Raw genomic sequence first — 23342 nt, 5'->3', positions numbered from 1 at the left:
TATGTCCTCCGTTACTCATGTCACCTTACTAAAGATACTACGTTTTAATAACATAAACTAACAACGAAACCCAACAACAGGCAGAAAATTCCACTAACTTTTAGTAATGTCGTATGTTTCGTTCTTTCCAATCGTGAGTTCTTTCAGCAAAAACAAGCTTCAATTAAGATTAAAAAAATTTCGATTCGCATTAAAGTACTGCCTAACAGCGGGTAAATGAACGAAGAAAGAATACCATGATAAATGAAGTATTATTTAAAATCAGATTTTAATATAAACTGTGTGTAGTATATTATAAATCACGAGTCACCAGAGACTCAGTACGACAGATGGAGACAACGGTCGCATATAATAACAGACTGAAAACTTTGACAAGTCTGAAGTCGTCCACCGTTTTAAGTATAATTACTCAGGTGAAATATGTATGTCTAAATAAAACGGTGGACGACTTCAGACTTGTCAAAGTTTTCAGTCTGAGATTTTAATATAGGCCGAATGTTAATATTTACTGCAGGAGTCAAACTGCACAATCGAAGTTACTCCTATTTAAGCGAAAACCCCGCATTATGTTTCTTTTCTGTCTTGGCCTGCAACTCATTTTAGTTTTTTTGTGAAAACGAGGGTCGTGAGAGGTAAAATTTTAAAACTATGTAAAATTATCTTAATGTTTGTGCGTGTCAAAAAGAACTGTGTGTGTGGTTTTAATTCCGCGTTAAAACCACATCAGCCAAGACAGACGCTCGACTTTTGAAACTTATACGATGCTTTTATTACCACAAACACATATCACATTTCGAGTCCTTTGTACGCATATGTCGAATACCCGGTTTGTTTTTATGGCTGGCATTGTCAAGAAAGGTCGCTCATTGGCTTGAAGTGCCAACTCAAGCAAGCAACTTAAGTGGCCCCGCTGCCTACGCGAAATGGCTGTGTAATCTTGATAGAAGGCCTACAAAGTCATTGTGACCGAGTGCTTGGAAAAACTAACTTACTTGCTGAATATAGATTAGGAAAATATAGATTCTGGTGCTGATATCTCTAAAACAATACATTTCTAGGCATTTATAGAAAGTACAGCTGACAAGCAACATCATCAAAGACAGATTTTAAGCCAGATCTTAGCTAAAGTAATGGTGGTCTCTCTTCCTTTTGTATATGGTATCTGAATCTGCATAAAGTTCTTAATTTTTCAGGCATAACTCTTCATGTTTTACAATAGCTTACTTTTAAATCTCCAACAAAGTCAGGCCTAAAAAAGAAACAAGTTTATTTCTTCTCTATAACTCACACCGGTATCATGGGTTTTGGTAATTCCAAGCCTAAAGTCCCGCACGTTCTGATAGTTGGTGGTGGCTACAGTGGGACGCGTCTGGCATTCCTGTTACAAAAAGAAACCGTTTGTAAAACAACTTTAATTGATCCGGGAGAATGTATGCAGCACAATGTGGCATCTGCTCGTTCAATAGTGGAACCGGGTAAGTGTGAATACAGTTCACGTAAGAAAAATATTATTTTCAATTTTATACTTTGCAGAGTTTGACAAAAACATGTTTATCCCGTTTAACAAGATTATATCCAACCACATAAGACAACGAGTGACTGCGATTAAAAAAGACAAGAATGTTGTTATGTTGCAAAATGGAAAAAAAGTGAGTGTCAGCGTCTCATCCTGTACCGCTGCAGTTAAAAAAAACGTTTGTTGTTGTAATGTTTTTTTACAACTCAAATATTATGGCAAACAAATTAAAGCCAAATGCCACATTTCGTATAAAATTTAGCCCGCGTATCAAAGCATGTAGTGGTTAGGCCGGAACATTGACAACATTTAGCATTGCTATTTCGCTAAAATCCGCTAATGTTTGGTGCTGTGCCTTGCCGTGCTATAATCTTGATTCCCCATTAATTGCTCTGCACATTCTACGTAGCTTGATATCATAGCAAAGTGCATTTGCACCATCACTTTTTCGAGCTTGTAACAATAAAATCATATCGTTTCGGAGTGCATTGGCCATAAGAAATCTTTATTAATTTAAATATATGGGGCCTCTAATAAGTTTATGAGCAAAAAAAACGTGGATATGCCTATAGCAAATAACTGGAGTCGAATCCAATCTCTATTACCTGATGCTACCACAACTAAGTTTTATAGAGTTATTAAAGGTGTTTAAAAAAAGAACTTCTGAAAACATTTTTCAGGTCGCCTACGACTACTTGGTAATAGCCGCTGGAGCGTCTCAACCATTTCCTGCAAAGTACGAAAACAAACAAGATGCCACAATGGAGGGGGCAAAACACTTGTACAAAGAGTTTACAGAAACGGTAAAGAACATACGCTGTTATGTAAAATGAAAGCACTTCCGTGTTGTATGGAGTTGCATTTCACCTTGGCTAAACTAACTTTCCGGCTTAAATAGGACTTTATTTTTAAAAGCGGGTTAGGTCGGTTTTGGGGTTGTACTTTCGGATTCGGGTCCCGTTTTGAGCTTGCTCACAGATCTGCAATAAACTCAAATACATAATTGCATAGATGAAAAAAGCGCACCGCATTGCCTGCATCGGGGGAAACACCTTTGCTTGTGAGCTAGCTGGAGAAATTAAGACGGATTATCCTGACAAACAGGCAAGTGGATGTTGATTACCAGTGATTGTAATGGATACATGCTGGTGTGTTATTGTGTGTTAATTTACAGGTTATCATCATTCATCACAAAAAGAATCTGACATCACCACACGTAAATCAAGAGTTTCAAGACGAGTTAAATGAAAAACTGCAACGAAAAGACGTTGATCTGATGCTAGGTCGGTTGGTGTGGTTCAAACTGATATTTGCGGTTATTATTTTTTTCATTGATTGTAATCATGACTTAAAAAGTGCAATGTTTCGGGGATTTGAGTGCTACGTTTTACGTTCCAGCAAACTTTACTTTTATGATAAGGGAAGTGGCGTTTTACTTATGCCGCAAAAGATATTTAAACAGCTTATACTTTTTAGCAAAAAAAGTGTTTGTACAGTGGAAACTAACTTGCCAATTGCAAACAGATCAAAGTGTCACCAATACAGATGATTTAAAGTTTAACGAACTTCTGGAAAACCAAAAAGTAAAAACATCGAATGGCAAAGAAGTTGAAGTGGACCTAATTGTTCCTTGTGACCAATATACGATTTCCAGCGATTTCTGCAAACCGGCACTAGGTAAAAAATTCACATCATGCACATAATAGATGCATGATCAAAAGTTTGCACGGAGTTGTTTTGCTTCAGAAAATGCGCTGCTAGATTCGGGAGCCATCAAGGTTGAGGCCAACTTACAAGTTCAAGGTTGCAGCAATATTTTTGCTATTGGTCATGTAAATAATTGTGATGTGGAGAAAACGCCGCATACAGGACAACAGCAAGCTGATTTGGTGGCAGCGAATATTAAAGCGTCAATAGAGGGAGGCAAGCTGGAAGAATACAAAAAAGGTAAGATTTAACAATACAGTTGAACTACTTTCACGTAAAACCTTATACTAATCATATATATGGCGGCCGCATCACAGATGCTTAATTATTTCACCAACAGCCAAGAAATTGATTTACATATTTTACACATGTATGTATAAACATCAAATGTCGCCCCAAAGGCCCAGAATAAATTTTAACTTGATGCACAAATTACACTGACCAGTGTTGCGATTCGTCTTAACTGTTTATGACGTCACCATTTCTCCAGTGACGCTTGAGGTGTCTGGGTTTTCGCATTGTTAGTACACAATAGATTATGGGGCGCCGTTTGTAAAAATATTTGTTGTCATTTCCATTCAGATTTACCTAAATCAAAACGGAAATGCCATTCCGCTTTAGTTAAATCAGAACGGGAATAACATTTTCATTCCGATTTAGCTAAATCAGAAAGGGAATGTCATTCCGATTTAGCTAAATCAGAACGGGAATAACATTTTCATTCCGATTTAGCTAAATCAGAACGGGAATGCCATTCCGATTTAGCTAAATCAGAACGAGAGTCACATTTTCATTCCGATTTAGCTATATCAGAAAGGGAATGCCATTCCAATTTAGCTAAATCAGAACAGAAATAACATTTCCATTCCGATTTAACTAAATCATTACGATTTAGCTAAATCAGAACGGGAATGCCATTCCGATTTAGCACTGAACCATGACGAACTAAGTGATGGACCGAACCATTATAATCAACAGGGTGTTGGGGCTTAAATTACATGCTACGTTTCTGATTTCGTTCAGAAATCAGCTGTTCATTGACAACTGTACCATTTTATAAAAAATATAACCAAACAGGTTAGGACTGATAGTGACAAATACGGTTAAACATCAGCAATGCAGCGAACGAACGGCGTGAAAAATCTCGGTTCCAAAACCAGAAAAAAAATATTTTTATGTGAACTCCCGGTGGGTGTAACATAGAAGGTACTCGTTATCACGTAGGATTTGTTTCAGTTCGTTTTTTTGGGCGAAACGATAATATGGATGCAAACCTGCAAGAGCACATAAAAAAAGCTGTAGGTGACTTTGCTGCAGCAATTATTGGTACTGTAACCAACAATTCGGATTCTCCAACATGCTCTTCCACAACTGATAAAATTGGACCAGTGACACCCAACCATGAACAACCATCAAAAGTAAACTAAATTTCAATTCTGCCATTTGATTTACATTAGGTAACACCCATACAAAAATAAGTTATCTTTAGGCCAAACATTTTTACACTCCCAAATGGTTCTTGTTGGATTAATATCATTCAGTATTTGACACCTTAAAAATTAAAACAAATAAAAACTTTGTGCCCTGTAGGTATTTTTTGCATTTAAATGTATATAATCACTAGCATTATCATTTAAACATGTTGTACTTTAAATTAGGTGACAAGGCCTGGTGGAAATGAAGCAACAAAGCTGTTGTTTATAGAATCTGACAGTGATGATGACGATTTTAGAAAGGTAGTTTTGTATATGACAGTTAGTGTTTTTCATTCGGTTAATTCGGCTATTTGGGTTGGTTTTGTTGAAAAAAATAAAAATGTTTGGCAGGATTACAAACATTCACTACCCTCGTGCACAAAACAAAGAGGATCTAGGTATGTGCCAACCGCAGTAAAAGGAGGTAGAAGACGAACAAAACCAAAAACAATGTATTACACCCGAACTATAATTTGCATACCTGCAAATATAATGGAGCAAGTACAAAACAACTCGCACAACATTGCGTTTAAAATACCAAGAGGAAAAAACAGAAGTGAACTTGCTGCTATTGGGTTAGTTGCAAAGATTTCAATAAGTAACAGCTGGTCTGAACAGGAAGTAAGAAGAGAGATTTCAGATGTTTTCAAAAGTCAATTTACTCCATTTCAAACACCATTATTGTCAAAAGATTTACTACAGTTTGATTATCTCAGCAATTTGCCTGGTTTGAAAGTACTTGTTAAGCCAAAAGTAAGTGAATCATTTAGATGGGATGCTGCTGCAGTGCTTTCACTCGGTAAAAGCATTATTTACGTCACTGTACAAAAAGAACACCAACTTTTGAAATCCTCCATGAATCTTTTGACAGAAAAAACTGTTGAGGTAATATGAGTATGTAAATGTCAAATTAACAATCATAAAACAATAGGGAATGACAATTTTATAAATTTATTGCAGAAAGGTGACAAAACATGTTCAAACATTTCTTTGCATAAATATAATTCAGTTTTAGATGAAGATTTCAAGTGTGGGGTGAGCAAAACTTTCTAGTTAGATTTTCTAACATTTCAAATTATTTTTTATTGCAAAAATATTTTGTGTTTACAGGAGTGCTCAAATACCAAACCTGGCACATGTCAGACACCTTCTTTGTACATGTAAGTGGACACTTAAATTTATCTCTTAATTTTTTGTGGTTATTTGTAATTACTAAAATTGACTTGCACACAACAAAATAACTTCAGGTATGTTTGTGTATTGGTTACCAAATTGCACTTATGTTGTTAGGGATTATGTAAACTTGATATCTGAGGAAATTGATGAGGACACTCTGATTCAAGAGGCAATTGAGGCTTCATTGCTAGAAACCCCAAACAAAGATAGGTACATGTTTCAGTGTTAGTTTTTTCGATGAGTTTGGAATTTGACACATGGTAGCAATATTTGGTACAAAGAAGGTTAATTAACTGTGTTTCTGAAGGTGCCAAGTTGAGGAATTATCTGCTCATGAGTCTATAAGGTGTATTAGAGACAGCATCGATGAAAGTCAAGTAAACTTCTTTAATGTCAATCGCCAAAATGTTCTGGACTGTGCTGTCCGTGCCATAAAGCGAAAAAGTTTTTGTGCTAATGCAAGAATGAGTGTGAAATTTAGTGATGATATTGGCCAGTCTGAGGGTGCTGTAGATGCAGGTGGACCTACCAGAGAATTTTTAAGATTAGTAATGCAAGCTGTGGCAAACAGCATAATATTTGAAGGAAATGAAACAGCAAAAATTCTCACAAGAAATGAAACAGGTACATAATAGTACATTAGATATACCTTAGTTCTACAGTTTGTTGATTAGCAAACAACTTTGTAAAATGTGTACTTTTGTTACGGTATATTGAAGCAAATTAAGAATGAAAAATACTACCAAATTAATAGTTGTGTTTATTTTATAGCAATTGCCAAGGACCTGTATTATGTGTATGGGTGTATTATCTCCCTTTCAATCATTCATGGTGGGCCTGCTCCACGCTTTTTTTCCCAGTTATTGTATGATCAAGTTCTTGATAGATCAAGAAATTTTTTGGACGCTCTTGCAACTATAAATGACCCTGTCTTGTTTTCCAAGTTAACAAAAGTAAGCGCTAATTCAATTGTATAGTATTTGTATGTTAAACTGTCAACTTTGTAAGATAAATTCAACTTGTCAACAGATCAAAAATACTGATACAGTAGAGGAATTAAATGTGGCATTGTCAGATATGGATGATTTCTTGTCTATTTGTGGTTCCATTACATTTGTGAAGGACCTGTCATGCAAAAATGACATTGTTGAAAAAGCAATTAAATTTTATACAGAGGATCGCCTTACCGAGTTATTGGCCAGGTATGGCTTAAAAGCAATGATTTATATTACTGAGACAGTAAGAGGTTTTTGTTTATTTCAAGGTTTAGACTTGGTCTAATGACACATAATTTGCTACATAAGGCAAAATTGGCACCAAATGGATTTGAGGATATTTTTCTGTGGCAAAACAATAAACCATTGAGTGGCATAGAAATTGTTGACTCAATTTTCATCAATTTAAATCTATCAGAACCTGGAAGCAACGAAAGATGCCAGGAAAATCGGGCGGTTTCCTTCTGGAGGGATTACATACTGGATGTTGAAGGTATTCACATTCAGCACATTAGCATACAACACATGACTTGTGTTTTGACTTTCATTTCAGATGGGGAATCTTTATGTTCAATAAAAGAAATTTTAATATTTGCAACTGGGGCAGATCAAGTGCCTCCTCTTGGTTTTTCTCCAACTCCATCCATTGAGTTCTCGAACGAGTCTATGTACCCTTTGGCAAACACTTGTGCGAACATATTGACTGTACCCACAAGATACAGCAAGTATGAAAACTTCAAAGAAGCAATGGATTTTGCAATCCTGAATTCCCCCGGATTTGGTGTTGCTTAACTGAAATATAACACAAATCTACCCTGATATTTTGGATCCTTTGAAATGGCTAGTTGGGTGTTCTTTTGTTTTTGATCTTTTTTAGCCAGTGCTTTTCTGGTCACTACCTGGATTTAAACCCGAAATAAATGACATCTTGCTGGCACATTTTTGTGTTGTTTTCAAAACATGCAAATCAAAAAACTGTTACATTAGTTCATGCATCAAATTTACACTACCAAAGCATTGTGTTGTGTCCGGATTAAATATTCCAACGTTTTATTGACTGCATTTTTATACAAAATAATTCCATCTAGATTAGAGTTTTGCTGCAATAGGTCCTGTAGCTCACTCACACATTCATGTGGTAAATGGGGAATAGCGTCTACTTCAACAGAACTTGTACCTGGGCATACAATATCCTCACTATCTATTTTACCAGTATCGTTTAAAGTTTGCAGTTGAAGTAAATGTAAGTTAAGATGAAACAACTGTTCAGGAGTGCAATTTTTTTCAGTGGAAAGACTGTGCTTGTTCCAAGCATTAACAAACTCCTGGATTCGCTTATTAATGATGTGGCAAAACACAAAATGTAAACAAAACAAATCTGTATCATTTGTTGGGTCAAGCAAATTACTTTCTTCAAGAAAGAAAAAGTCATTGTAAAATTTATTTACAACTTGTGTGTTTATATCACGGTTGAACCTTTCAATGCGCTGGTTATGGACAGAGCTTCCAGTAATAACTGCATGATAGTTCTGATGCTTTTCTAGCATGTAATTCCACACTTGCACATTTTCTCCTCCATAGTCGGATCGAACATGTAATGGTAAACCATATTTTGCTTCAGCTTCCTTAAACAATTTTAACACTACAGATGATCTGTTATTGGTTGAACAGTGGCAGAATGTAATGAGACGACTAAAGCCATCCATAGCTGCATGTATGACAAATTTCCATCTTATGAGCTTATGTGTTCCATCTATGTGCCAAATATAATTAGGACACGGAACAGTGTAGGTCCTTCTGCTTATTGTAGTCAGCTGTCTTGCATGGATCCCCTCGCCATCAACTCGGTGAAGACTCTGACGCAATCTTTTTCTTTGGATACGTATACCCTGTGATTGAAGATGACCCTTCATCATTGCCTCTCCAGCTGCTGGGTGGTTTTGTTTTATGTTGCGGACTACATCATCCAACTCATTATTGGTCAACGAACTGCAAAATAAATACCCGACCTTGAGAAAATGTACTTTTTGAACCTGTGTATACACATTGATCAGATACAGTATACTCATTTAGAACCAAAACAAAGTTCATGATATACCTGTACTGATTAATATCCACATCGTTTTCTCTCATAACCCTTTTTAGGGTTGGTCGGGAAATTTCCAAGATTTTTGCAATTTTTGTAATTGAGACTTTAAGTTGCAAAAGTTCCAACAACCTGTCCATCGGAACTTGCTTTTTTGGCCTTCCCTTGAAGTAGAATAAAGAAAATAAAAAAATGCTCTTGCATGGATGTTACCAAACTAACCATAATAAAACACATGCAGGTCCGCCTCTACGACGTCCACGTTCCATATTTCTGGTTTTGGAACCGAGATTATCCACACCGTTCGTTCATTGCATTGCTAATGTTTAACTGTATTTAATTGATTACAATTAATTGATTGCAATTTAATTGATTGCAATTAAATAATATGTTACAGTTGTCAACTAACAGCAGATTTCTGACCGGTTGCGAATTAGACAAACCCCGAAACGTTGCATGTAATTTAAGTCCTTACACCCCGTTGGTTATTATGGTCCGGTCCATCACTCAGTTCGTCATGGTTCAGTGCTAAATCGGAATGGCATTCCCGTTCTGATTTAGCTAAATCGGAATGGCATTCCCGTTCTGATTTAGCTAAATCGGAACGGAAATTTTATTCCTCTTCTGATTTAGCTAAATCGGAATGGCATTCCCGTTCTGAAATAGCTAAAACGGAACGGAAATGTTATTCCCGTTCTGATTTAACTAAATCGAAATGAAAATGACATTCCCGTTCTGATATAGCTAAATCGGAATGGAACTGTTATTCCCGTTCTGATATAGCTAAATCGGAATGGCATTCCCATTCTGATATAGCTAAATCAAAATGACGTGGTTCTTTACACATGCATATTTTTACAAAGGGCTTCATTATTTGGGCAAAAAAGGCTTTTTAGAAATGTCATTGATATTTTTACAAACGGCGCCCCATAATAGATGTACAAAAAGTCTGACACATGTGGATATTTAGACTGGAAATGTTCCCCACAAAATTCATTCAGAGCGGTTTAAAAATCTAAAGAGAGTTTTAGAATTTTTTTACCAAAGAGTTTTATTTGCGTCACTGCCGTCACCTTTATTTTAATTTACATGTTCACGGCCGCAGGTTGTGCACCCCTGCTACAGGCTAACTCAAAATTTGTGTTAGCTTTTGTTGTATTGTCGACATCTTAAGTTGGTTCGCTTTTAATTTTTAGCGCTGACAGACGTTTAACTTGTGGCAGGTGACTTGCATTTCATTGTAACTGTTGGTCGTTACGATGGAGTAGGCACGTTTGGGCAAGGAAAACTTCTTGATGAAGATGAATGCAGAGAAAGCAAAAGCGAAGATCTGTTATCAAAACAGATTTGGAACCAAAGGGGCCTTGAACTTCCTGATTAACACAAGTGCCAGCGCCAATGCAGTTGTTGGCATTTTCAGTTACAGTTTGCCCAAACGACCTGCTCAGGGAACGAAAACATTGCATCGAAACTATATGCGCAAGTATTTCCTTAAAAAAATGCTTTAAAGTACAACGTTAGTTTTTAAACACTTTCATCAAACTGTTGCGTGCTGATCCAGTGTTTTCGTGTCGGTGTCGATCACTTTATATTCGATTTTTAATTTCTATGAAATGCGTCATTTGTATTTTTGCCGCTGATGCACCCAACCGTGTCGAATTTGTAAATCCTAACAGCGAAGAAATTGCTCAGATTCAGAATTAGGGTTCCTCTATTTCCCGGATTTTTTAATTCCCGGGAATCGGGAAATATTTTTTTCATTTCCCGGGATTCCCGGGAATTCCCGACTGAAAAATGTGCCGATTTTTTGTGGGTAATTAAGTCATTGCAATCGCAAAATTAGTTTATTTTCGCTGGAGGCATCTAATTAGCCATGATTTTGTCGATGAAACTATATTTGCAATCTTGTTTGAAGGTAAACAAGATTCAGAAATTACGAAAAATAAATTTGCTTTTTCTAGTACCGCTGGGTGGCGCATTTTCGCGAAAATAATTCGCCACCTCGTATAAAAACGCTTACTTACTTTATCATTAAAATTACAACACGCCGTATTTTCGTAACAGCTAGCAGAAATTTAAACATTTCCGTTATTTTTTTACAAAATTAACACGTTTTTGCTTGTTTGTCTGTTTCCCGGGAATTGAAAACAAATTTCCCGGGATTCGGGAACGTAATTTTGCCGGGAAATCCCGGGAATTTCCCGTCGAGACATTCCCGGGAAGGAACCCTATTCAGAATAGAAAGAGAGATGTAGGTCAGCAGAGCAGACACAGTTACAATTTAGATTAACTTTATTACATAAACTCTGTTCATTAAACTACACATTTTGTCATGTTTGAAACACGTGTCAATGTAATATGATGACAAAAGTCAAATAATATGCAACTAAAATTGTCAAAGAAAATATTCTAGAGGGTTTTTTGAATAAATATCTTCAAAGTAACTGAATGGAGAGCCTGACTATAGGAATTTTTGTTACAATGATAACTGGCGATACCATGAAAACTAAAAATGCTTAAAAAAAGCTTAAATTGGGTATTTTATGTGTGCCATCAACATAACATAAAAACATGTAAAAAATGCACCCTAAAAACAGAAATACATGTAAGCAAAGTTTAAGAACCAACTGTGTTATATTACTATATTTGAATCCAATGGCATGCTTGTGTCTTGTGTCAAGTGTGGAATGTCTGCACACTGCACAGACAGCACATGTTATAAACTGCAGTTATATGTTTACATACATATGTTTCTGATTTGGTCTTGCTTAGAGTTCCTTCTCGAGAAATATCGAGTCTCGATTCTCGAGAAATAAATAAAAATTTCTCGAGAAAAATTTTTTAGCGTGCGTTGCCGCTAAACTTTCACCTTTCCCAGGCAGTAGTCACGCCTGGTTGCGTTACTTGCGTAAGATCTATAACAGTCGCTTCGGTTTTTGCTGGTTTGCTAGCGAATCACTACTTGCGATCACTACTAGAAGCGAAAAAACGTACAATCGGAAATTTTTTTGTTTGTTTTTGTTAGAAAATCGGCTTAAATAAAAATTTCGAGACTCTCCACATTCTCGAGAAATGGATTTTTAATTTCTCGTTTCTCAAGAAACGAAAAAGTCGAGAAATAGAGGAACCCTAGTCTTGCTTAACTGGTTGCAGTTTTTTATGTGAAAAAGTTTTTTTAACATAAAATATTATATCTGTTTACTTTACTGTTGCCCAAATGCATCAATTCAATTTGAGCACAGGGAGAAGATTTACTTAAACTATAATTTTTGAAGTAAATACTGAACTGACAGTTGCAACATATTGTTGATGTTACAACCATGTAAAGTGACAAATTACCCTTTTTGAGTTACAGGTTTTTGTGGTATTTGTAAACGTATTTACTTAACTAAAGAAATGGATGCAGAAAACTCCAATAAAGCATTAAATAAAGATGAACTTAAGAATAAAAGTTCATCTTACCAGTCCGAAACAGAGGCTAGCAAGGAGAAATCAGCCACAGAAGAAGTGTCACAAATTCTTACAACATTTTCCGCCTCAGTTTCTGATTTTGGGACAGCATCGAAGTCTTTTGAGATGACTTCTAGCACACACAATGTGATTAAGTCTCATACAGAAAACATGCTGGCTGATGAGCAGACAGACCAAGGTTGCCATGAGCATTCTTCTCCACCAATCTCTTCATCTTCTTCGTCATCTTCTGATGAAGATGTAAGTTGATGTAAACAAACTAACATATGCCAAAATTTAATAGCTTTGCTAAAAATTATTGTGGCCATGAATCCATCAGATACATTTTTAACTGCAAGTTTGGTGTACACAATGCTTTGCTGTTGTCAACAACATGACATGTTTTTGTGAATATGTAAAGGTTTGTGTACAAAGCTTCTACATGGCCAACCAATTGCACAGAAGAAATAATAGTATCTTAAAACTAATTAAAAAGTGTGTTTTTTCGTGACAGAATTTGGTTGTAAAAATTTATTGCATCTGCAATTGAAAACTGTATCCAATCATTGCTTGATAAAAATTTCTTGGATAATTGCTACAGCATTTACTTTAGGATACCATAATGATAGAAAAGTGTGGCTTATTAAACTTATCAGACAGAAATATACAAACCTTAACGTGTTACAAAGCAAACTTGTGCAATGAAATGTTGTCAGTAGCAAACAAAATTTGAAAGTTGTCCATTTTATGTCAATACTTTCACATAACTATGACCTCTTTTTTATTTTTATTTCAATGGCCCTTTATAATGCTTGAATGCATGTCATGTAGGAAGATGAATCAGAAGCAGAAAGCTCTGAACTTGATGAAGAGGAATGCAATAGAAGAAGATCACAATGCATAGGAGAGATGACTACAATAGAAAAGCAGTTCATGGACATCCGTGACCAGTAAGATCTCCTTTTTATCAGCATTGTGCTGTCCTAATATTTGAAATTTGTACAGGCTCTACAGGGAACGACACACACAGATTACTAAAAAACTCAATGAAGTAAATTCTGGCACAGCTCCAGAATATTTGCAACAGGTTCAGGCCTTAGAGAAAAGCAAACAAATTAGATTACAGGTATAAAACACTAGATTTTTCGAGGGCATTTTTTGTCACCAAGTTCAGAAAGTAATCTTGTTGGTGGTAAAATAACATGAAAGACTTGACTAAGCTGAAAAGAAAATTCGTTGTGTATTTTTTTAGGTTTCTGATTTACAACGAAGATTAAGGGTGGAATCCTTGCAAACTGTGCTGGAAGCTGACAAAAAAGCAAACACACAACATCTCAATGTATGTACAAAAATGCTACAGTAATATTTATGGGTCCCCTTCCATGAAGGGGACACATATTGTTTTTGTCCGTATTTTTTTTTCTTTTTTCTGTCTAACGCTGGTTAGAAAGAGTGCTTTAAATTTATTCAAATTTTGACATATGTTAGTTATTAATCCAAACTTGATCCTTTAGAAGTTTGACCCTGAATTACCCTGCGGTTCACCCACAGGACCCCGAAATGTACATTTTTTAATGCTGGTTTTGTAACGCTCGTTTGGTAAAGAAAGAGTGTGTCAAATTTATTCAAATTTGGACACATGTTAGTTATTAATCCAAACTTGATCCTCCAGAAGTTTGACCCCGAATTACCAAGCGGTTCACCCACAGGCCCCCGAAACGTAAATGTGTCTAATGCTCGTTTGGTCAAGAAAGACACTGTAGGCAGAAGTCCCAAGAGAGTAACTCACTGGTTTACGATAGCAGGAGGGCTCAGCTTGACGTCGGACAGACGTTTTACGAGACGCCGTTTCGGTGATTAGAAATCAGCTGTTTTGCACTGCAATGCTATTTCGTTTTATTAAGTTATTACTCACAATTTAAGTTTTGGTTTCACACCTATGACATGTTAAGGTTTCACACCTATGACATGATTTAAACCTAGTAAGCGTGCTTCGGTTTCGTATATGTCCAGCAAAACTTTGTTAATCAAAATAAAGATGAAAAAATAAACTTGACATTTTTGCAAGATAAATGTTTTTTTAAATGCTCGTCAGGTTGGCTGCCGCATGACCACGGGTTACTTAAGGTCAACTAGTAGGTATTACTAACACAGTTCAGAACTTTCTTTCATCATAACGTAGCGTTTTTTTGCAATCAATTTAGGAATCAATACTCAAGGCATGTATAAATTAGGTTAAACGGTGTTGTTGAACACTAAGGACGGCGTGCTATTGAAAACGGTGTTGAAAGGTCAAACAGTCGTTTGGCATGTGCACCCTGAGAGGTTACCACAGGTCAATGGTGCTCGTTTTGCGAAACAAAGTTAAATGAAAAACAATTTGTTATGTATACACTTGTAGCAAATTGCTTTTTAATTCAAAGTGTCTGTAACACAACTGTTACAGCTTTCTAGAAAAAAAAATGTGTTTAAAACCTGACCTTGGACGACAATATCTGGGTCAAAGCAAGAGAATCAATTGAAATTATTTTGTTCGTTCTTTTTTAATGTTTTTGTAATTATATGACAATAATAGTGCAAAAAGAATACGAACAAAAATTTTCATTGTTGGGTTAATGCTTTCTAAAAATTTGTCCTTAAAAATCTAAAAATCACCGCAACGTTTGTTTACCGTAAATCCGCACAAACACGCGTGTGGGGACCCATTCGTTTTTGTTTACAAAAACAATCATATGTGTAGATCAAATGATGTGTATAGTAACTTGGCAAATATCATATAGAATATATAAAATGGAAGTATATCAGAAAGCCACCATTCTAGTTGTAATTCAAACACCAAAATACCAAATTAAACATGTTTGTAGAATGAGAAAAAAATGCTGACTGAGCAAATTCAGTCAGAGTTTGATGAGAAAATCCATCGACTTGAGGAGGATCGCAACAACGTTGATCTTTCCACTGAACTATTTGCCATTGAGGACTTTGATATAAAAATGGGCAAGAAACTGAAAAGGAAAGAAGAAAGTGAACAAGTGTTTAGTTTTGGACCCACAAAGAGAAGAAAAAAACCTGTCACTGTTACAGATATCCTTTTTGTTGTCAGGAATCAAATTTTAACTATTGCATATAAAATAAATCTGTTGACATGTGTATAAACTAAACAGAGTAAATCTGTCATTTTAATAAAATCTGTTGACATGTATAATATATTCAATTAGATGTATTTCATAATAATGTTGTTTAAAGACAATATTGTTTAACATGTGTGTTTTTCTGTGTATCTAGTTACCAACTTGATAAACAACATAGTAAATCTACTCCAATTTTAAGGTTTTTCATGGGATTGTTAAGTTGTTTCCTTGACAACCTAAATTTACGCCCCTATATTGTTTACATGCTCAAAGATGCAGATATTGTGGATGACTGGACAGCTATTAAAATGGCATTAAGTATGAGTCAACGACACAAAAACACATCAAAAGGTATATATAATTGACTAGTTATTTCGCGTTCTTTTTATGCTTTGGCTTGAAGTGTTTTCATTAGAAAATGGAAGTAAATGCATTTTGTTTTTGACACTACTTGAAAAGCACTATTCAAATTTGTTTAGCTACTTTTACTTAAGGTACAGCTACATGATGTCTAATTGACTTCATAAAACATTTGTGGTAGCTCGCAATATTTTTGCAAATATGCTTACAGTGTGTATTTACCCTACTTTCACTAAGTTTCATTTGTCATCACCAAACAGGGTTTAAAAAACGTCTACCTTGCCGATATGAAGATGGCAAATTGATTTATGCTGGCAAGCATTTCCAACAAGGACAGTTGGTAGCAATAAAAAATGGAGACACAACTACAAGGTTAACAACAAGATTCATCAATAACAGTTTTGTCACCTAAGCTCTTTCTGGCTAAAACACCTAAAGTTAATTTGTATCATTAGTGTGATGGGTGATCTGTTTTAAAAAGATGAATGAACTAAACTATATTGCACAAAATGGATTAATTTTGGTCTAAAAATATAATTATTTTTCAGGGGAACAATTGTTGGTATCAGCCACAGTGATGTTTTAGTGAAACAGACCAATGGCACAAAATCCAAACTCCATTTTCACCAGTTGCAACGAGGAAAATATTCTCTGCAACACAGGTGATTGGGGAGTATCTTAACACGAAAAGCGTGGGAAGTTGCCAATGCTAATTGTAGGGCAGATCAAGGAAGAGATGAGCCTGGGGGCGGAAGAGGGTGCTGCACAAAAGAGCGTTATACTTGTTTTAAAGTGGCAGATGTTGATTTGCTGCATTCTTTCACATTTGTTGCTTACAATAAAACACACTCATCATGGAATGCTTTTCTTTTTAGGTACTGTCAACTTTAAAAAAACACTGGCTATACGCAGTCTTTGTGCGACAGCAGAGACCTGCTGCTGATTCGCATAGTAAAACTGAACGTTCCCAAAAAAGTAAACATGCCGAATTCCAACCGTCTGGTGTAAATTCCGCTTTGCGAAAGTTCAAAGTGAGCTTCTCAATCTCCGCGTGTGAAACCCAACCGGAATCTCAGACCAGCTTGTGTCTTAAGAAACAATTAAAGTCATTGTATAGCTGGCGATTTGGATTCGTTCGCAATGTTGCGACATCCTAATCACAGCTAATGAATGTTGTAAAAGCGGAAAATTTGGTAGCAGGATCTGAGTTTGTGGCTTTTTCCAAACCAGGCCTTCAGGCTACGCAACGTTTAATGCAAAGCAACCAACACACCATAGCAAGATAACGTTTGATGCTCTACAGCAGTGGTGGGCAACCTGCGGTCCTTCTTTAAAGGTTGTGCGGCCCGCAGAGACGCTTGGATTCTAAAAGTACTGGCAAACGAGTCCAATTATTAACTATTTTTGAGCGGATTAATGCGCCTGTTGCTAGTTTTCTGCGACCTGGCAAAATGTGGCGAGAATCAATTACGAATTATACGTGTAGTTTAGTATATTTGGTAAGCAAGTTGAAGCAACAAAGCAAAATTACTTTTGTGTTATACACAGGTGCGGCCCGCGACCCAACTTTGACATTTGTAATTGGCCCCACAGTAACAAAGGTTGCCCACACCTGCTCTACAGTCTAATTAGTAACGACATGTAGCCATAGTCTTTACATACCCTGAAAAGACTTGATGTTGTTTTTTGATATTTTCGTGTCGACACTCGACACCTGCCTATCTTTGATCAACGAAGCGTGACGTGGGCCATGTGTGTGTGTGTCGGCACGTGTAGTGTTCGTCTGTGTTATGAGGTGTCCAGCTGTTATTAGCTCAATTATTTGTTAATTAGTGGTGAACAAAGTATCGGGTAGGGTTTGGGTTAAGTTTTACGATCAGATCGAGGATAGTATGATTTATAGTTTTATACTTAGTATTATGTACGTTTAAAAACGAAACGATATCGTATTTCAGGATCACTTTCCGGAACTAAAATTAGAACTTTCGTTGTTGGATGAATTGGTCGTGCACCCTAAAAGCGAATAGAATGCCATTTGTAATGTTTCGTCATCCTAAAAGGTTACTGAATAATATGTAAACATAGTATTATCTGTCACAGACGGCTGGTGTACGAGTTACACTCCTCAATAACCAGTAAGGATAATAGTCAGTAGTCACCAAGTATACTGTTAAACAAAGTAACAAACTATAGATCGGTGAATACATTGCAACTGAAATGTTAAATATATTTTACTAAAAGTGCACAGTAAACTTCTACTTATGTTATGTCAAGTTAATATGATATCTTTTGCAGAGGCCAGCGCCAGTATACACATGAAAGAAGTGTTTTGAAATGAATGTATATTCGATACAGGAATCAGCCCAAAAAGAATTTTAGTTCTACCAGCACAAAAAGTCTTGGGAGTTTTTGCGTTATTCATTTAAATTTGTAATATTTTGTAGGTTAGATTGCAAAAAGTTGTCCATATTCTCCAGTCTGCTGAGTGTGGCAGCTGCACGCGCGATTTTTTTTTGAAAAAAAATTTTTGCACGCCAAGTTTTGGGGTTTGCACGCGAAAGTTTTGCACCAAAGGCATTTAATTGGGCTGTCTTGACCTCTTTTACTTGCTTTGCGCCTGCTGAAATTGGTCTTGCATGTGAACTTACGGGTTGTGCACGCGCGCATGCGGGACATGTAGGTCCTGCACACACGAGATCTCGTCGGGAACTGCCATGTTCTGCAGACTGGCATATTCTTATAGTGTAAACCGGTCTTTGATACTCTTACTCGGTATCAAAAACTGAGGTCAAATATTTCGATACCGAGTACGAGTATCGATACTACTGAAATTGTTCGATACCGAGTACCGGGTACTCATCCCATCACTAATGACAAACGACTTTATGTAGATGCCTTGGCTGTATCATTTTTATGGGTACTATCCATCATGGCAATTACTGCATAATAAAATTAGGTTTTTGGCTTTTAACAGTTGTTTTTTTTTGCAGATTTTGTGCATTGCTTTGATTTAATGTTACATAATAATGACAGAAAATGATAAATCGAGTCAACCTAAAGTTGAGCAAGATGTTGTAAATCCATGGGAAGTTCAATCATCAAGTGACAAGGGTGTTGATTATGACAAGTTAATTGGTATGAACCACACAAACATTTAAATGTTTAAAATGCAGTGTATAAATGACTGTATTTGTCCATTGCCCATTTAAGAGATTTGCAAATTGCATGATCATAACTTTGTATTTAGAGCGTTTTGGATCATCTAAAATCGATGATGCTGTATTGGCGCGATTTGAGAAGATTGTCACTGCTAGAGGCAAAAAAGTGCATCCGTTTTTGAAACGAGGCATCTTCTTTTCTCACAGGTCAGCAGGTTAACAATTGTTGTTGTGTAATGTCATCCATATTAATATACTTTTTAAATGTACACATTGCATTGAAACCTGTGAGGTAGTATGCAATGATGTGTAAAAGAAAACCTTTAGGGCCGATAATAATTATGTCCCACCACCCATTACCTTGTCAGTAGCAGTTTTTACTTCACATTTAAATTTTTAAATAATGAGGAAACCATTTGTTTAACGGAGTAGGTATTAGTGGTTGTTGGTAGAACCATTTGTTTTGAACATAGGAAACATTAGTGGTTAGTGGTAGTTACTGTGTGTTTATTTTGAAAATGCCAGTTGACTGTGCTATTTACTGGCTTTGTTTATCATTCAATTATCTAATCTGACTGCACTATTTGCAGCAACTCTGTTTTTTGAAACGTTGAAACTATTGCAACGTATGCAGTTTGATTTGATCTGCCTAGAAATGAAACCACAATTGGAATAGCTCGCAGCTCTACATCCCACAGTTAAAAGCACCTCACATGAATTAAAATTCATATCATCCCCATACGCCCCACAACCCTTTTTCAGTGGACCATAGTAGCCTGTGGGCTGCAGGTTGCACAAAGCTGCAAAACTATCATATTGTGTGTTAATCCTCAGACAGCTTGATGAAATCCTGACACTTTATGAGCAAAACAAACCATTTTATCTCTACACTGGAAGAGGTCCTTCATCACAGGCAATGCATCTTGGTCATCTCATTCCGTTTGTTATGACTCAGTAAGGGTTTTGTACATTTGTACTTATTTTGTGAATAATACAACAGAATTTTAATTTAATTTGATAGTAAGGTATTATTTGCAGCATTCAGTTTGCTGTCTTATTCAGTTGTCATTTGTCAAACAGTAATGCAAAATCCTGTATAGCAAAATTCCAATTTGTTTTACTTTTGGTAGATATTTGCAGGAAACATTTGATGTCCCTCTCGTGATTCAGCTTACAGATGATGAAAAGTTTTTGTGGAAAGACCTAACACTTGAAGAGTGTGAATCGCTTTCTTGGGAAAATACCAAAGACATCATTGCCTGTGGATTTAACCCTGAAAAAACTTTCATATTTTCTGACCTAAACTACATTGGGTTTGTTTAAATACTTTGTTGAAAGGGTTTAGTTCTACTTTTGTGATTTATTTCTAAACTTCAGGTCAAGCAAAGAATTTTACTGGAACATGAAGAGAATTGAAAAATGTGTCACCTTTAACCAAGTGAAGGGAATTTTCGGATTTGGAGACAGCGATTGCATTGGTAAGAATGGTGATTGTTGTTTAAATTCAACAGGAACTGTTGGAAATGTATTTGTGAGATGCATCTTTTCGTTGATGTTTACAAGCGTCATGTATTTTATATTCCAACAGGAAAAATAAGTTTTCCAGCAATTCAAGCAGCACCCTCCTTTTCATCCAGTTTTCCACATATATTTAATGGAAGAAAAGACATCGCTTGTCTAATTCCATGTGCAATAGACCAAGTAAATTGCTAGTTTTACGAAGCTATTCATAGTTGTAACAACGCTCTACCAATAGTTACATATTTTGTATGCTTAGCTGTGCAGTGGTTTTATAAACACATTTTAATTGAAAAAAAAAGAGAAACGATTAAATAACTTCTTGCTGCTTTTAGGATCCATACTTTAGGATGACCAGGGATGTGGCTCCACGCTTGCATTACAGAAAACCTGCTCTGTTACATTCTGTTTTCTTTCCTGCACTACAAGGGGCACAAACAAAGATGAGTGCAAGTGATCCCAACACATCAATTTTTTTAACTGACACTGCAGCACAAATTAAGAAAAAGGTAATAAAATAAAGCCTAATCCACTTTTAGAGTGTACATTTCAACAAAATTATCTTGGAGCTTGTGTATATCTTTTAAAACATAGGCTACTTAAGCTATTTGCTAAATCATAGTATTTGCATTGGGTTGGTGATTGTTGTTCAGATAAATAAATATGCCTACTCTGGTGGGCGAGATACGATTGAAGAACATCGTCAGTATGGTGGAAACTGTGATGTGGATGTTTCATTCCAATACCTAGAATTCTTTCTTGAAGATGATGAGGAGTTGGAACAAATCAGAAAAGTAAACTTCAAATAATGTTTGCAAAAAAATGTGTTGGCTTTCCAAAAGGTAACATTGTTTTTTTTTTAAGGATTATTCATCAGGAAAAATGTTAACTGGTGAATTAAAGCAAAGGCTAATCAAAGTTCTTCAAGATCTTGTAGCTTTACACCAAGAATGCAGAGCCAAGGTAATTTCCTTTACCTAATTCAAAACACTTGAATCTGCCCATTAAGTTCTAATTTGTATTAGGACAAGAAATGTGTGTTGCAGTATTGGTAAGCACAACTGATATGCTTTTCCGAGTACACTGGTGTCAAGCCTGTAGAATGAGTTTGTGATGTTGACTATTTTGAGGCATCCTCTGCTGCGCTGTCTAAGACGGTGGTTCTCAACCTTTTAAGTTTGCGGACCAGTAAACTTTCAAAATAAATTTGGCGGACCGGTGGGCTTTCAAAATCAACCCAAAATGTAATTAAAACAAAAATATGCAATTCAAAAGAAGTAAAAATTCAGAGAGGTTTGCTGCTGTCTGTTTAATATCATACATGGTAAACGCGGTTCTAATAAATTTTCTGCAAGGCGTAGTAGAGCGTTGACTTCCACCCTATTCCTCTGTTTGGTCTTGATAAGAGATAACAACGAAAAGCTTTTCTCAGATAAGTAAATTGTAAAAAAATCAGCAGCAAATTCATTGCTTTGTTACTGCAGTGTATTCGTTTTTAAGCGAAATCCAAAATTGTGACAAAGTCTTTATGCCTGGACAGTTTTTTGTTTAAAGAACTTGATAATACTTTGTCGTTTACTCTGCTTAACTTAATTTTGCTAAATTTCGTTGAAAAGTTTTTAGCTTTCACATACAACTGGACTTAAATGAGTTGCACTTTTAAACGTTTTGGCACCACACTTACAGCAGTATGACGTACGACATCGTCCAAAGTAGACTCTGAACTTTGTCTTTTGTCACAATGCTGCAAATTACGGAACATGAGAAATTCTAAATCGGTTTAAAATTGGATGTTGTATTTCTTAGGACAAGCCTTCACTATTTCGCATTTTGTAATGGAGACGTAAAATTGTAATATATTTAGTGGACCGGCAGGAAAGTTGACGCGGACCGGTGGTTGAGAACCACTGACCTAAGAGACATTCAAACTTTCCGTGTTTCTTTTTAGAGTAAGAAAGTAAACTGGCTTTATTTTCCAGGTGGACAAAGCCGTGATTGATCAGTTTACAAGGCTGGATAGATACAAATGCTGTGAAGATTTCCCACCATTACCACAATCCTCTGGTAAAAAAAAGAAAAAGGGAGATAAAAAGCAACTTTCGGAGTCGGTACAAGAAATGAAAGTTGGTGATTGTGCCAATGGGAAATCATAAATTCTTTTTTTTTTCAACTCTTCTAGCTTCTTTGGTTTTAGATTTAATTTATTCATAAGGGTGGCAATGTTGTAGATGAAGGTTGGAGTTTTATTATTTGTCAATATTTTCTCTTTGCAGTCTACAAATATACACAAAACTACATTAATTTTTAAGGGTCCTTTGTGTGTTGCAGTGTAATTACTTGATCACACTCTAAAAACGTTTGTGTTCTGTAGTATGAAAAAAGAACAAGCCATTTTGTTACGTCATCATCCTCGCAATTTTTTTACTGTGGTTTTTTGAACTCAGTACATTGCACTTGAAAAAGTTGGGGTGGTCACCCCAGAGTACTGTTGTTGTGGAATGATTTGTGTTAATAAACAAATCTTTGCTATTGGATAGTATGTGAAAAAACTACTTGGATGGACATACAGAACATTCCTGTTAAATTCAACAAAATAGTTTGTGTGAAAGGACAGGCGATACTGGTTTAAATTAAAAATCAATAATGATAAACATATGTTTTACAAACCCTCTCTATTTTAAATGACTTGATTCATTACATTTTTATACAGCCATAATGTGTGTACTAATTGTTATTATTTGCTTTTCTCATGGTTTGTTACAATTTGGTG

The 23342-nt window shown here is 35.9% G+C and overlaps 5 protein-coding genes across 8 annotated transcripts; 4 read left to right on the top strand and 1 right to left on the bottom strand.

Moving 5' to 3' along the window:
- The first annotated feature begins 1297 nt into the window (after positions 1–1297).
- LOC145203770 (ferroptosis suppressor protein 1-like) lies at positions 1298–10650 on the top strand. Its single transcript, XM_080076114.1, has 8 exons — positions 1298–1475; positions 1534–1649; positions 2197–2319; positions 2528–2620; positions 2691–2799; positions 3041–3193; positions 3263–3463; positions 10179–10650. Exons 1-8 carry the CDS (start codon positions 1298–1300, stop codon positions 10334–10336), a joined length of 1131 nt encoding a protein of 376 aa, XP_079932240.1. The 3' UTR covers positions 10337–10650.
- Positions 3978–7806, top strand: LOC145236091 (apoptosis-resistant E3 ubiquitin protein ligase 1-like). Of its 4 annotated transcripts, none has more exons than XM_080099635.1 (10): positions 3978–4641; positions 4882–5583; positions 5659–5733; positions 5809–5858; positions 5989–6084; positions 6182–6498; positions 6646–6827; positions 6904–7076; positions 7288–7362; positions 7423–7486. In XM_080099635.1, the coding sequence occupies exons 1-9, from the start codon at positions 4486–4488 to the stop codon at positions 7358–7360; spliced, it is 1824 nt and encodes a 607-aa protein (XP_079955761.1). In that variant the 5' UTR covers positions 3978–4485; the 3' UTR covers positions 7361–7362; positions 7423–7486. The 4 variants fall into 4 exon arrangements, with proteins under 4 accessions (XP_079955761.1, XP_079955758.1, XP_079955759.1 ...); XM_080099633.1 differs by having other exon boundaries at positions 4376–4641; positions 7139–7362; positions 7423–7806; XM_080099634.1 differs by having other exon boundaries at positions 4377–4641; positions 4882–4959; positions 5050–5583; positions 7139–7806.
- On the bottom strand, positions 7802–9272 carry LOC145236137 (uncharacterized). Its single transcript, XM_080099636.1, has 3 exons — positions 9178–9272; positions 8968–9119; positions 7802–8858 (listed from the first exon to the last, which is right to left on the bottom strand). The coding sequence occupies exons 1-3, from the start codon at positions 9190–9192 to the stop codon at positions 7871–7873; spliced, it is 1155 nt and encodes a 384-aa protein (XP_079955762.1). The 5' UTR covers positions 9193–9272; the 3' UTR covers positions 7802–7870.
- A 1630-nt stretch (positions 10651–12280) lies between the features above and the next one.
- Positions 12281–16756, top strand: LOC145221983 (breast cancer metastasis-suppressor 1-like protein). Its single transcript, XM_080088066.1, has 8 exons — positions 12281–12666; positions 13237–13355; positions 13411–13531; positions 13658–13744; positions 15270–15489; positions 15783–15887; positions 16157–16268; positions 16445–16756. The coding sequence occupies exons 1-8, from the start codon at positions 12352–12354 to the stop codon at positions 16560–16562; spliced, it is 1197 nt and encodes a 398-aa protein (XP_079944192.1). The 5' UTR covers positions 12281–12351; the 3' UTR covers positions 16563–16756.
- A 2109-nt stretch (positions 16757–18865) lies between these two features.
- LOC145221967 (tryptophan--tRNA ligase, cytoplasmic-like) lies at positions 18866–23106 on the top strand. The gene is made up of 10 exons (XM_080088065.1): positions 18866–19031; positions 19144–19261; positions 19889–20008; positions 20185–20367; positions 20432–20532; positions 20643–20755; positions 20908–21081; positions 21226–21366; positions 21437–21535; positions 22552–23106. The coding sequence occupies exons 1-10, from the start codon at positions 18923–18925 to the stop codon at positions 22723–22725; spliced, it is 1332 nt and encodes a 443-aa protein (XP_079944191.1). The 5' UTR covers positions 18866–18922; the 3' UTR covers positions 22726–23106.
- Positions 23107–23342: the final 236 nt, after the last annotated feature.

The sequence above is a fragment of the Phallusia mammillata genome, chromosome 1, assembly GCF_965637545.1.
Source record: "Phallusia mammillata chromosome 1, kaPhaMamm4.hap1.1, whole genome shotgun sequence".
NCBI lineage: Eukaryota > Metazoa > Chordata > Ascidiacea > Phlebobranchia > Ascidiidae > Phallusia > Phallusia mammillata.
The sequence above is the reverse complement of the archived record's forward strand: the minus strand, read 5'-3'. Positions and strand labels throughout refer to the sequence as shown.

Excerpts from the sequence above, each read along its gene's own strand:
- LOC145221967 (XM_080088065.1), top strand. The coding sequence starts at position 18,923 with ATGACAGAAAATGATAAATCGAGTCAACCTAAAGTTGAGCAAGATGTT. Across the intron at positions 20,368-20,431 it reads TCTGACCTAAACTACATTGG|GTCAAGCAAAGAATTTTACT; the intron begins GTTTGTTTAAAT and ends TCTAAACTTCAG. Across the intron at positions 20,533-20,642 it reads TGGAGACAGCGATTGCATTG|GAAAAATAAGTTTTCCAGCA; the intron begins GTAAGAATGGTG and ends ATATTCCAACAG.
- LOC145236091 (XM_080099632.1), top strand. The coding sequence starts at position 4,486 with ATGGATGCAAACCTGCAAGAGCACATAAAAAAAGCTGTAGGTGACTTT. Across the intron at positions 5,584-5,658 it reads TGACAGAAAAAACTGTTGAG|AAAGGTGACAAAACATGTTC; the intron begins GTAATATGAGTA and ends AATTTATTGCAG. Across the intron at positions 6,828-6,903 it reads TGTTTTCCAAGTTAACAAAA|ATCAAAAATACTGATACAGT; the intron begins GTAAGCGCTAAT and ends ACTTGTCAACAG.
- LOC145221983 (XM_080088066.1), top strand. The coding sequence starts at position 12,352 with ATGGATGCAGAAAACTCCAATAAAGCATTAAATAAAGATGAACTTAAG. Across the intron at positions 15,490-15,782 it reads AAAACCTGTCACTGTTACAG|GCCCCTATATTGTTTACATG; the intron begins ATATCCTTTTTG and ends ACCTAAATTTAC. Across the intron at positions 15,888-16,156 it reads ACACAAAAACACATCAAAAG|GGTTTAAAAAACGTCTACCT; the intron begins GTATATATAATT and ends ATCACCAAACAG.
- LOC145236137 (XM_080099636.1), bottom strand. Across the intron at positions 8,859-8,967 it reads GTGGATATTAATCAGTACAG|TTCGTTGACCAATAATGAGT; the intron begins GTATATCATGAA and ends TTTATTTTGCAG.
- LOC145203770 (XM_080076114.1), top strand. The coding sequence starts at position 1,298 with ATGGGTTTTGGTAATTCCAAGCCTAAAGTCCCGCACGTTCTGATAGTT. Across the intron at positions 1,476-1,533 it reads TCGTTCAATAGTGGAACCGG|AGTTTGACAAAAACATGTTT; the intron begins GTAAGTGTGAAT and ends TATACTTTGCAG. Across the intron at positions 3,464-10,178 it reads GCTGGAAGAATACAAAAAAG|GTGACTTGCATTTCATTGTA; the intron begins GTAAGATTTAAC and ends AACTTGTGGCAG.